The sequence below is a fragment of the Plectrocnemia conspersa genome, unplaced genomic scaffold (genome assembly GCF_051122295.1).
Source record: "Plectrocnemia conspersa isolate PC_06_02 unplaced genomic scaffold, ASM5112229v1 ptg000008l, whole genome shotgun sequence".
Classification (NCBI taxonomy): Eukaryota; Metazoa; Arthropoda; class Insecta; order Trichoptera; family Polycentropodidae; genus Plectrocnemia; species Plectrocnemia conspersa.
In genome coordinates, this window is record NW_028277172.1 from 10,114,303 (window position 1) to 10,129,537 (window position 15,235).

Here is a 15,235-nt window from a genome sequence, read left to right on the forward strand (position 1 = left end):
ACGGCGATAATAATAGGCCCATTTCGGTAATGTTGTCCAATCACAATACGAATATAGTACGTGACGTTACTGTATAGATATTGCGTTTTTATAAACGACATCGGTCCTGGGTCAACGGAACGAGATCGTACGTGATTCTTAGATCGGATTCTTTTGTATCAACAGCTAACCACTGTTTCAGATCTAGACCCAAACCGCAAAGTCGTACTTTGAAATATATGGTTTCTATCGCCGAGCGATACCTGTCTGAAAATTAGTTTTTTATAATGCTGTTTTTGAGGTGTCAGGTTACACGAACCGAGATTCCAGTTCAATCTATACACAACTTGACTTGTTATTTTATTTAATAATATTAGATGAATTGATACCAAAATACAGATGTTTCAAAATATGGAAAAGGCAAAATACGCAGAACATATATAATTGTATCTATGGGTGCTAAGTAATATACGATAAGTTGAATAGCGTTGAAACTATATTGTACCATTCATATCACAATTAATTAGATTAAGACATTAAAGTATTATTTTGAGCCATGGAAAAGCCCAAAAAATAAAAAAATAGTATAAATAAAAGAAGATTATCATTTATAAATAACTAGCGATTCATTGTCAGTGATTAAAATTAACACAAGTATTTTTCTTCAGTTCTGAAAAATTACTTTACTAAGAGTAGTAAGAAGCATTTATATTTAAAGGAGAATCCTTAAAAATATATACGATTGCGTCTAGATTATTTGAAAGGTACATACATATAAATGGTATACCTATGAGAAGTCCATATTGTTAAAAAAAATCTTAGAGCTAATTTTCATTAGAAATTTTTAATCAATTCACAATCATATCTATAAATAACAGTAATTTTTTTATTAGTAATTTATTTTTGTCATAAAAAAATGTTTATAAGATTAAGTTTGACTCTGCATATTATATGATATATTGGATCAAAAACTTTTCCTCACTATATTCGATTAAACATATTGTTATTTTACTGTCACACAGTTGATAAAATCTAAACATTACAATGATCAAAACAACTTTACCGAATTCGATGTTCATCTCGTGTGTTTTGAATAAATTTATTTCAGAATAATCCAGATATAGTATAATTATCTTAAGCTTAATAATAATGAAATCAGTTTATACAGTAGCGTTTAAAATCAATATTAAACCGGATGATTTACGGATATGACCCTCGTCATCAAACCGGGAATTATGGTTCATTTGGCAAAGGCTCTCGCTCGCTTGCGCCATAAAAGCCGAACGAGAGATATCGACGAAACATTATGGCTTCATAAGAACGAAGCTTTTTCGCTGCGATTCTTAAACGCGAACCTGTTTCGTACACACGTAACATAATCCCTTTATCTGCGTTTTACCCACGGTGTATTCGGCCGCGTCATACCGTTAAGACCCAGTAATGCCAATAAAAATGCAACTTTGCAAGGGTGAAGGTGTCGCCGACAAATTTTGACGCGAGAGAAAAATAGTACAGTCAAATTCTTAAAATAAACATTGTGAACGTTAGTTAAATACAGCGCAAAAGTCACAAAGAAGTTCGATAAAAACAGTATGTAATATAGAACTTTTTTTAGCTTTAAAAAATTGGATCAAGATTTTTTGAAGTGACTTATAATATTATTAAAGTCTTATACTACAAAATATTTAACGTTGTAAAATAAATCTTCAATTATATATGAGTCAGTCTATTACTGATAAAAAAAAATTATTTATAACTAAATAGTGTATCTTAAAAAATATGAGTGTTGCATCAATGTATATTCAAAACGTTATATAATAACACATTGTGTGTTATATAAATAGAAACCCTATTAATAATGACACAATTTGTCATCGGCGCATTGTTGTGTGTCTCGCCGGCCGAAAAAGGACGTCTGTGGCGAATTCTTTGTTGTCGGACAATCACAACAGCAAAAAATTGTGAATAGCAGGTGATTTTGTACCTTTGGATGCACCTTATTAAAAATTGTGTTCTAATTTGGGCAAGGTGTAGGTGTGGTTCCCAGATCCGTTTACCAGATCTAAGCGAAAGATCTAGGATGCAACTTGAGTTAAATTAATAAAAATATACGATTCAAACTATACTGATAAAAATATAATGTATAATTCTCAAATACAATAAGATTTAATTAAATCATAAAATATATTTATTGCTATTAGGATGACTGTACGTGCGTGATTATTATCTGTTAATGATTTTTTAACCTGCGTTTTCATTTTTGGGTCGCGTTTTTTTGTCTCCATTCACAAGGGATGCGGCCCATTGAGCCATAATGATCTAAGATTTGAAAAAAATCCAAACATCACAGTTATTTGGGGAACAAGAAAAAATCGACGCACCTTTATTCCATCATTAGTGGCGAATCGCAAATACGAATCATTGAATTAAGCCAAATGTGTATAATTTGAAAGCTCTTTATAGCAAAGGTGTACGTACCGCATAACGAGCGATAATTGGAATATTTATATCTAGCCGAACAAGGATGTGCCTTTCTCCACTCTCTCAGAACTGTCTCGTTCGTTGATGATGACGCGAAATGTATCATCGCGAACATCTAGAGTTTTACACTTGAACTCTGGCCACTTGAACTTCGCTCGTCGTAAAGCATACGAGAGCTCCGAGGTCGTTCTTGAGGGTCGTCAAATTTATTCTCGGCAATCTCGACATGCGTATCTCCGAGTTCCGTGCGCATTCCGCGGCGTAGCTTTCGTAAGCGATCGGATTTTTCTATGCGATATTTGCGAACGACTTCGATGCGCGGGGCTGCGCGAAACCCGATACGGTTTATTTTATAACACATGACCGCACAAGCCGAAAAAACCGATACGTCAAACACTGATATGCTTCTAAATAATCTTAAAATTTTATTTATTTAATTCATAGATCGGCAACTATTTTTTTAAATGAAAATGAATATGAATATCAAATTTTTATATACAACATGCATATTCCTATCAACTTGTGAGAACTAGGATTAATAAAATGAGTTTAAATATGTCACATATTTTATAAATATTTTTGCAAATAAAAATAATTAAATTTTACATAAGTAAGACAGCAATTACTTTCTTTTTGAATTTGATTTAAAAGTACTGCAATTACAATATCTCTAAGTACTAACTAAGAAAAAAATTAAATGATTATTATTATCAAAATAATGATTTAAGATATGTTCTTAATCTTTTTTATTTAATATTAATAATTATTAGCTTTACCTAAAATACTAAGATTTGATTTTTTTAATATTTAGGGTGCTCCGATTTTTTTGTTGAATGTACCGGAAGTTTAGAGTTAAATTTTTGTATGCATAAAAATAGGGCTTCTGTTCACACAAATAAAATTAATGTTATGTTTTAATTTTTTTCTAAATTATTATTAATAAAAAATATTGATTAAATAATAATAATTTTAATAAAATAATAGTAATTAGTTAAAAAAGCAAATAGCAAAAAAATCATAGAGAACTAAAAGTCAATCGATTTGATAAGAAAATGTATTTATGTTAAATATTTCAGTTTTTAGACAAAAACCATCGCATATTATCAACTAAAAGTAAATTAATTTCGCTACCTAATGAAATTTCACGAGAAAGATTTTATTTTAGGTAGAGATAAAAGTTGTTATTTATATCTGCCTAGGTATACATACACATTTAATGGAATCGGAAGAAAAATTTAAAAAAGTGGTAATTATGAAACTTCTCAAAATAAAGAACATCATAAAATCAACGTGTATGCAATAAATAATAGAATAATACTAGCAAAACTTATAAATATGTATAAAAAACTAAATAATATGTTCCGAATTTTTACGTACTTTAAATAATAATACTTTAGCCAATCTTTAAACAATTATAATTGTTTAAAGCGGATCGCCGTACATGTACGGTGGTCAATATTTCACTGTTTTGAGGTACACCATATAGTGTCATATTTACATATATAACTGAACAAATGATAAATAAAGATACATTAAATATATATATAAATATATGATTTTTTTCTATTTTTATTTAATAAAAAAATATCAATTAATTAAAGAGTACGAAATAAATAAGCAGAACAAAAAATATGTTATATCAATTTTATAAAAAATATTGTGAGCCTCTGAATGATATAAAATAAATTCCATAAAAGAAGGATAATAGATAAAAAAAATTGATAAATAAATTAATGAAATTTAATAACATAACAGTGTTAAAATAAATTATTAAAACATACTAATACTAAAGAGAAGTAAAATAAAGAAAAGAAATAAAACGTTGAGAATTCTTGCTTTTTTTCTTTAATGTACAATGAAAAATATGGAAAATTAACTCACTTCCAGTTATATATAATACTAACAAATTAATAAATGTGTATAAATTAACACACTATTAAAAGAGTTAATACATTACAATTTTAATAACATATTCTATGTTTCATACATTTATAAATAAAGATAGATAAATACTTTTAAATAAAATATGTGTTACTGGTATAGTATAACCACTTTAATATCTACAGTTGTTATATTTTATTATAATATAATAATATAAATAAAAAACAAAGGGTTAACGAAATTATTAAATATATATATAGCTAAAATCTTAAAACATTGAATGATTTACATAATTTTTTTCTAGCTTAAAGTCTCTAGGTAAATAATTAGTTATATAAGGTAATGAAATAATCTATTAATTTCTTAAATTTTCTCTTAAAAACTAGAATTAGCTTGTACTTAATTTTAACGTATGTGATTTTTCTGTTGATTTTTTAATAGACACTTTATAAGACAAAAAGGCATATTTGCCTTTCAAAAGTAGTTATTTTGCTTATATGGTTTTAATACAAAAGTGATTTTACCTAATATTTAATTATGATACTCTCAAGGAAAATACACGAATTAGTATTGCTATTTAATAGCATTTTTATTCGAATCTGATGGTGGCAAAATTTCATTCATTTTAATACCTCTTAAGTTAAAAAATCAGTTGATTAATTAGTATGAAAAATATTTTTAGTAATAAGGCGTTTTATTTTTTATTTTAATGAAATATAAATAATAAACTATCATGCTACCAGAAATTAAAGATCTTATGAAACTTTCAATTAAAGGTTTATTTTATTTTATGCAAGATTAGATGTAATTATCGCTTTTATGACTTAGCCAGCTCTCTCGTGTCCTTGGACGACCTGTATCGAAATGTATGCACACTTTTGTGGTACTCTCTCACCGCATATTTCATTTAAATTTATCTCGCTAGTAACATAATGCATAATTTACTACTGTACCCTCATAACAGTATTATCCAGCATGAAGCGCGTCATATTAAATAAATAAACAAGGTGTTCACCATTGGCCACCGCACAACGCCGACATTTAATACGCACACGAGACAGGTGCTGCGTTTTGTGCTGAGGACATTGTGAGCAATTTTCAAGTCATAAAGATGCGCCGCTTGAGCCATTGTGACCGATCCGAAGGTAAAAGGGCGCAATTCATTTTTCAAAATTGAACATAAATAATTCGTCGCGGCGAATGGGAGGGACAGAGAGAGCTTTATTGCGACCTCTTTGAAATTCCGATTTGCACTGTTCCGCTTTGCGTATATCGCATAATTGTCGCAATAACTCGCACCGGTCGGTATTAAACATATCAACCTGCCATTAAGGGCTTTTTGATAAGGCACTCGAATGCTTAATCCCCGCCGTGGTGCCTTAACGGTCGACGTGGGTCGCCTTAGATCGTGTTATATAATTTCATTCCCCATAACTCACTGCTAAGGTCTAATCTTGTTAATTAAATTAGTTTATGTCTAGTCATTCAGAACAATTGGTTAATATAATATTGACATCAGAGAGTAAAGTTTTTTTATACATATAGTACTCTCTATATAATATTTAATAACTCGAAAGTATTTACTATATAACTAAAATTAAAGTACTCATTTAATTAATGTTACAAAGTATTTAATCTAGGTTTGAATAAAATACCAATTTACCAATCGTCATTAAAACCGTTTTATAACTCATTAGACCTTCGTTAACACATGCTCCTTCTTATTTAATATTATTTTTCTGTTAAATAGATTGTCATTGTAAAGTATTCAACCGACATTAGTAACTGACGTTTTCTTCTATATATTAAGGTTCAGTCATTTATCACCAGATAATAGGCGAATAAAAGTAACAGTTATACATTGATTACAAAGAATTGTGAATCATAAAAAAAATATGTTTTTCATCAGAAAAAAAATTTACTGTTGCGTCTTAACAATTTATCTGCGAAATTATGATACTAATATATGTAAATATAATAAATATAGAACTTACAAGTGGATATTCTAATCCAAATATTTAAACATATTCGACCTATTTTATCAGATAATTTTATGAAGTACTTTTTAATGGGAACACAATAAAATTTTACTGTGAGCTTTGTGTATTAACTCGGTATTAAATCTAAATTCCAACTAATATAGCAATCTTTGAATGCGTGTCCTCTTTAGCAATCGATTAACACACTCAATGGAGATGACTGAATCGAGCCTTAATGGTGCCGCTCGAAAAGCTTTAATCGAAATCATTTCGCCCTCTCTTTTTGCAAAGATTTATTGAAATGAACAAACAGTAAAAGACACGCAAAGGGCACGCGGTTTACGACCGCGGACAGTAATTACTTCCGTGATCTAATTTTCCGACAGGTATGCGGTCGGACAACTAAGTTTCTAACGTTCGCTTCCTTTCAGCTTTAATTTTTATCTAATTCAGTAATAATGTGCAGCTTAGATTAGAATCTAAGATAATAAGTAACATTGTTTCGGTAGAAGTGAATCGAATTTATGGTAATTCGTTGTTATAATTAATGAAATTACGAAGCATTGTTTTGGGCGAAAATAAAAAGTAAAAGCTTGCGACTAATTCTTATCTTCCGATCGAAAATGGTGAACAAATTTTCTCAATATTACGATAATGAAGAATTATTTTCATTTTATATAATGCATCGTTAAAAATATGTGTTATAAAATAAAAATAAAACGTTAAACCAATGTTTTGACAGGCGGTCAGCTGTCACATCGACTTATGGTCAAAAACTTGATTTTATAACGACGCCCAATGGCGCATGTCAATTTATTCCTCACGAGAGAAATCCGACCTGAGTTGCGTCATAATCCGAAAATTAATTAAGCAACGTATTTTCTAATCATCAGGACATGATTGTAATTCGACTGCCGCATTGCTAGCAAATAAAATTACCCTTTGGGGTCACATCTCATATTATCAACGGCCAAACACGTGAAGACTCTATCATCATCATTTTCCAACCTCACTGTATATAACCCTTAAGAAAACATTAGAGATGATTAATGGCGCGTATGCAAGCATAAGCGTAATCTCATGCTACCGAGTCTCGTAAACATGTCAAACAATGATCATGACCCATAGATCCAGAAAAAATCATATTATAAATAACACTCACTTTTTTTCTTGTTATTTCACTAGAAAAAATTCTCACGTATTATATGACTATGTAATAATTAAAATTTCTCTTTTTTTCCACTCAGTTCGTTGATCCGTGTGATGAACTTAACGAAAACGAAACTAATCCCAATGGTTATTCCCATGATGCTTACACACGTTTTTATTGTATTCAAACGAACATCGACAACGAAAGTGGATATTTATGCCTTTTTACCAGCCATTGTCTTGTGCGAAAGAGCAAAGAACTGCATATCGCTCGAATGGAGGTACAGTGAATTTATTACAATCTATAATATGATAAAGAAACATAACAATGATACTCGTGTTTGATTTTTATTTAAAAATCTATCTCTAAGCATAAATTTAGAATAAGAAAGTATATGTTAAATAAAATATTAAAGCTCTGCATTTAAGCTTTGCCTAATATTTATGATTATGTATACCCCATTTAATAATATTTTAGTTGAATGCAAGTGAATATGTAATATATTCTTTACTATTTAATGAATTAAAAGCAAGAATTAATGACGTTCAAAATGTTAAATAAATTAAAAGCCACATTAACTGTATGACATAAGTCATACTCATCAAAATAATAACCTTTATGGTGCCGAAAAAGAGAGCTAGAATCAAGAAATTTGTTACTAAGCTTACTAAATACATTAAGGTCAAAATATTCAAATTTTGATATTTTTACTTAAATATTTTTTAATTTACGAAATATTAAAAATAATATTTTTAGTAGCCTGTAAAACAGTTTAATATATGATTAACTCTATTTTTGCTAGGCAAAGCCTGAGGTCATAAACAATCTCAACACACGCTGCTAACGACCGTTTATGACGTGCGAAAAAAAATCAGAAGAGCCGCCGCAAATTCCTTTTTTCCCGTGCTAAAAATGTCGCCAGCCATTATTCAATAGAGCGACGAGACCTCCGGCGAAAGCGATCCCGTCTAATCAATTACCAACAGGTGAAGAAGTCGACGAAGAAGAAGCAAAAGAATAATGAAGAAAAAATAATGGCAAGAAGGCGCTTCAAGATCGAGCGAGCATTGTCTCTGAATGGCGCGAGTCATCGACATCTCGAGTTTCTATTTCGCAAGATTGCAATGTCAAGAGCCGATCCGTACTGCCTAGGCCAGGCCTAGGCCACTCTCGTTCCAGTATACATGTAATTGGACTAGTAGCCAGATCCGGACACGTCCAATTGTGGACGCGGACGGTCAGGTTCTATTGCAAAACAGACCCGTGGCTCGTTACGTTATGACCACTGGCCTGCCACCGAGAGCTGTTTTACAATTGGATTAAATTTTATATGTACGATGGATGCGAGACGAATGTCAATGAGATCCATCAGTCCATCATTGGACTAAGAAAAAATCTAGACGCCTAAAAACATTAATAACATTATATAACTCATAAAAAATCACTTTAAGGATCTTCTATATATAACACATTAATTCAACTTAACCCTACAAAAATTGTACAAAATTGCAATTAATATATATATATATATATATTATATATATATATATATATATATATATATATATATATATATATATATATATATATATATATATATATATATATATATATATATATATATATATATATATATATATATATATATATATATCAAAATTCTATATATTAAAGATCTATTATATGCACTAAAAAGGCATAAAAGTATTTATTAAGGATTTTTGATTCATTATTTTGTGAATGGTGCTATAAATTAAACCCAACAAAATTTTAACCTAACCTAAGTTGTAACCTAACAAATTTATACAAAATTTTAACCTAACCTTTGTTGTAAGGTACAAGTCAGTATAAATATTTTTTTATTAAGAGTAGCATATTGGTTTTGAAAAAATAAGTCAGAGAGCAAAAGGTTAAAATCCTCTTAATCAAACATGACGCGATAAATTTTGTTAAATTTTATAAAATATTTATTTTCGTATATGTACATATAAATATTTTAAAATAAAAACCCAAGCCATAACGATAATATAAGTATTTCACACAAAAATAACTTTTAAATAAACGATTTAAATTCTGTATATTAAAAAAGTCATAAAAATCTATAAAAAAGATCTTCTACCAAATATTAAGTAAATGGGATTTTAAATTTGACTAAACCTAACAACGTTTGTACAAAATTTTAACTATACTAAAGATATAACGTATAATTTATTACGAATAATATTACAAATGATTAGCATAATAAGATCTAAAAAGTAGTATAACTAAATTTAAAACATTTACACCTGAAAAAATAATTTAATTTGAACAGTATTAGCCCAATCTTAAATATGTATTATGTTATATTCTAAAAAAATACACTATTTAAAATCCTCTTAATTAAATATAACGTGGGAGAATAATATTGTTTTATTTTATAAAAGATTTATGTTGGTTTACATCTACATATCTTTCAATGATAACTATTATATTATAATTTCACTCGAGAATAATTTTTAAATACTTTTACAGAAATAAGGCTATAACTTCCATATGTTAAGGAATTATTCAATATACTAAAAAGTCATAAAAATATATATTAAGGATCTTATGTAATATATTATATAAATGGGACTATAAATTAAAATTAATGTAACCAAATCTGTACAAAATTTTAACTTCGCCTATGTTGTAACGTATAATTCAGTTATGTTGGTATACATATAAATGTATATCAATGAAAAGCCATGCTATAACTAATATAATTTCACTAAAAAATAACTTTTAAATATAATTATATAAATAAGGTTATAAATTACTTAACCTAACTAAATTTCTATGAAATTTCAACCTACCCCAAGTTATAACAAATATTATTTTAATGTTTTAATTTACATATATAATACATAAAATAGTTTTTTAAGCATTACTGAAAATGTATACATATACTAGAAATTAAATTATAATATAATTAACTAACACTTGCTATATTTAGCTAAAAATATAACACTACTTTTTATATTATTTTTTTAATATTAATATAGTATATATAATAAAATATAACTTATACTTCTTTTAAAAAACAATATAATTAAAATCATATTAATTTGATAAAAAAAAATAAAAGCTACTAGAATTGTAGGTCAGATTCTAATCTTTTTTAACTAATAAAAAAATTAAAAGAAAGAAGTTTAATGCTTGAATTATAAATATTAATTAAAACACTTTAATAGAAATTAATAATATTATATAAATATAATATGTATATTTAAAAAAAATACTATTTTATTTATAACTATGATTTGAATGTCACTTTCTTTATAATACAACAGTTAAATGCATTTCTCTGTTAACACAAGTTTATACTATCAATCATTACAATTTTAATAACGACACGTTCATTAGATTTAAGACATACATATATAGATTAACAAAACGTAAATTTAATAATATAATTTAGACGTGTATGTCACGAAAATATATGTATATGTGTATTTAATATATCCACAATAAATCGATTGATATATAGTTTAAATAAAATTAAATACACGAAGAACATCAATTTTCTTATAAATAATATATTATCTTTGCTAGAGTTGATTGATTGTAAAAAATGTAAATCAGATCTCTCCGAACGTATTAAATACAGAACTGTTGCATCAATCAAACGCGTAAATCGTGTACACGACTTATTCCGGGGGCAATTGGATAAAAGCTTTTTTTACGGACATATTTGCAAAACGCCAATTTAAAGTGGATCGTTTTAAAGCACGCACGAAGAAATGATCGACAAGATTTCGTCCTGTCATGTCATATTCTTTCCAAGTGACACGATGAAAGCTAAGCCCGCGTTATATAAAATACTCATCTTAATTGCGTTACGTAATTATATAAATTTTGATAGTCGAACTGAGGCGACAATCGATCACGATCACCGGTGACATGGAAAGTCATTTAGCTATTCCAAGCCAACGGATACCTATATGAGGGTATTTAGAAAAAAAACGTCTTGTGGCATGCCAGAACTTTTCTTGAAGATCTTCGTCGTCCCGCACATCGGCGAGAGAGTGTGTGAAGTAAAAGCAGTTCAAATGAAAAACTTGCTTACCCACAACGAGCCCATTGAATTGTACGAAGGCGCCTTAGCTAGTCACTCCACTTTTAATTATGCGGTTTTGTTTCGAAAACACGTTTAATTATCATCGCCGAGCAAGGTGCAATTGTCGGATGAAAACGAAATCGCTATTCCAAGAAGATCCGACTGGCTGACACAACGTAATAATATTATCATAATATAACACCATGCAACGACTGCAGCAAGATGATTGCATTTATAAAGATCATTTTAAAATTTCAGACAATTTTAAATAAAAAAAATAATAGACTATTTCAAACATATTTGGGTAATTAAAAATTAGATCAGACAATGCTATAAAAAACTTGTATTTATAATACTGATTTAATACCCTCTGAATTACATTTAACTGAATTATAGAATCAACTTTGAAGCTATAAATGCTCGAAAGCGTTAAAGCTTAACCCCTTTAGCAGCTATTATGCGGCGCTATATGGTTTCGTGATTTTTCACGCATGAGGAACGACCGAACAAATGAAATGGTGTACATTACCATTTTACTAGCTCGAAGGGTGTATAGTTACATACCGTGAAATGTAGCAATTTATCAAATCGTTTAAAGTATCTAATTAGATACTACAAGAAATCTTGTATTTTAAATAAAAAAAAGCAATTCAATAATACAAGCAGATATTATTGTCTGCCAATTATTTTGTATTTTTGTTTGAAGTGCAATTTTTTTAACTTTTATATTCTAGAAAAATAGTAAATAAATGTGTATTTATTTGAGAAAACAAATAAAATAATAGCCAAAAGTGTAAATCGAATATAATGCACTTCAATAAAATTTCAGATTGCTTATAAAAAATATTAGCTATGATTTAGAAAAAATATTTTTTATAAACACTGCTACTCTAATCAATTATAAAACCCATTAGTATTTTGCATATAAGAAACATATAATATTTGTGCAATTACTTATAAATAAAATCATTAATAAAATAAATAAATTTAAATATTAAAATCTGGTATCTTATTAAAATATTTAATAAATTTTACCCATAAGAAATCTTTTATAAAATATATTTAAATTGTACGAGATTCAGTATAAATAACCATTTAATAATCAAACATCATCTAATTAACTAAATAAAAAAAATGCAGCCTTAGGTTCATATTACATATGCTATAAAAAATTTTATAAAAAAATAGAAGCTTCACCTAAATATTGCCTATAAGAAGTTATCTACTTTATTTTTACAACAATATAATATATTTTTGTCTATGCATAAAATAAAAGTTTTATTCCTCAATAATATTTCTAAAACCTTATAATTTTATTTTAATAAATAATAATACTATAACACTAACAATGTTTACAAATGTTTTTGGTTTAGAACTTCTAAAAATATTATTGTACTAAAATAAAATGGTATATTAATAATTACTTAATAATAACTATTATCTATTAAAAACATAAAATACAAATTATCTTATCATCTTACTTTATTCAATATTATTAAAAAAATATTTTTAATTATAACAATAACTTTATCACTAACAAAGTTCAAAAAAGATTTTTGGTTAAGCATTTTTTTTTTGAGATTGTTGCATTTAAAATTATGTATATTATTAAGTAAGAAGTTTTTGAATATCACGTTATTTTAAGTTAAAAATTAATTAAACTCAAAAAGTTAGGCACAAGTCTTTATAATACATTAATTATCAATCTAAATATTGTCATTGAGTGTTATTCAACTTTCCGCGCCTTTATATTTAATTAATTTTCATTTACTTTGCTAATGCATTAGAAATGCAAAAGTATTTCATGTCACATTTTATAGATAAATATATTACTATAACTCATAATATATTTTTATATTTTTTAAATATATGTGATGCTGTCGTACTTTTTTTTAACTTCACAATCGATACTTAGCATAGTTTTATATATATTTATTTAGTTCTCATGCAGATTATTCTAAAAACTTATCTACATAACTTTAAAATATATTTTTTTAAATTGTTTACATATTTTTAGTAAAACTATCTACAAGCGTGATATAGATATTCAGTATTTTTTATAATTAAAAACCTTTTTGAAAATATCTAGATAATATAAATACAAGTTAGTTTTATCAATATATATGATAATAATATTTTATACGTATCATTAATTATATACATATACTTCTTGTTAATCTGAGAACAAAAATCTATGCTGAAATTTTGACTATATATAATGAAAAATAATGGATGTTTATAAGCATATCTTAACTTAATAATGATAATATATTTAGTATTTTATAATGATTTATTTAGTAAAATCACTGTAATTGTTGACAACGCACCGTTTAACGCGAAACCAAACCCTCATACTTTTCATCAAAAAGTTCACACGCCCCAATATTAAAATTAGTGCCGTCACGGTGAGTGGCTTTGTTTACCCTACACGCATCAGCTACTCTGACTTGAAAATTAACTTATATCGGTATGCGGTTTCTTACCGGCCAAAGAAACCCATGGGTGCAGGTGAATTCGCCTCCCTTATAACACGTAACGGAAAACAGGTGCGGCTATCTTACGTTTAACGGTCACTCCTTGTGAATTGTATATGTGCGACCCAAATAATAATAATAACACTTACATCATCGTCGGCCACGTATGAGTAGACTTCCAACTTGTCGATCCTGATGGTTCCCTGGAACGGATAGCACAGCGCTCCTCTGGGCACGTGGGCCGTGGTCCAGACGCTGGCGGTCAGCTCTGGTATGCCTCTTCCCCTCGACACCGCAGGAGTCACCACTAAGGCGAACTCTTGAGGGATCAACACCAACGTCTCCATCTTGGGCAAACTGTCCGTGAACTTCATCAGAGGAGCGTTCCTCAAAATCTCGGCCGTCATTGGATAAGATATATCAAACTCCGTATATAAAATTAGACATCAATTAAAATTATTTGAGACTGTCGGTTCGGGTGACAGCGCTTGTTAATTCGGCCGCATGATGATAAATCAGGTTTTTTAATCTCGGGTCTAACGCAGGACCAATTATTAAAATATTGGATCAACGCGTTGTTATTTTAATGAGTCACTCGCACACTTTTATTTGATTGTTTATAAATATATCAAATCACTGGCACGTCTTATTGTTTATCGGCAATTTTATAATGTTTATTCGATAGAAGCTTTCGATGTGAGCTTTCGGGTTTGCATCAACCCCGCGCGTCGAGGTCTCCGCTATGGTGGAGCCAGCGGCTGCAAGTCGGATACTGAGGAAGGCTTCTTTGGCTCCTTAACATTGACCTTCGACGGCCGAGCTCCCCTCCCCTTGCTTTTCGCCCCCCTCCGCGCCTCTCTCGCTCGGGCTCCGCCCCACCTGCTTCTGTCGCTTGGTAGACGTGGGCTACTTGGTAGACGCGCGCTGAGGGTGCCCGCGTGCGGCTACCTGTCCGCGAGTAATGCCAGATCTCGCACAGGTGTTTGTGAGAAACGTTTTTTCACACTTGTGAATTATAGCGACGCAATTTGTGATATGATACAGTTATTAGAACGACTTTCTCATATAATTGAGTTATGATTAATAAATAAAACTTAAGCAAGCACCAATTAATAAAAAAAAACTTTTTTATAACTATATAATCCACTGATTATTTAATAGTGCACATAGAAACAACAAAAAACTGCATTCGAATAGTTTTTTTTTATGAATA

At 28.9% G+C, this 15,235-nt stretch overlaps 1 protein-coding gene across 1 annotated transcript in view; it reads right to left on the minus strand.

Moving 5' to 3' along the window:
- The window catches only part of LOC148232923 (uncharacterized), a 164,374-nt gene extending 149,549 nt beyond the window's left edge, over nt 1-14,825 (minus strand). Inside the window, exon 1 of the mRNA XM_088189863.1 lies at nt 14,172-14,825. Coding sequence (XP_088045989.1) covers nt 14,172-14,429 — 258 coding nt within the window. The 5' untranslated portion in view covers nt 14,430-14,825. The remainder of the gene's footprint in view (nt 1-14,171) is intronic.
- Nucleotides 14,826-15,235: the final 410 nt, after the last annotated feature.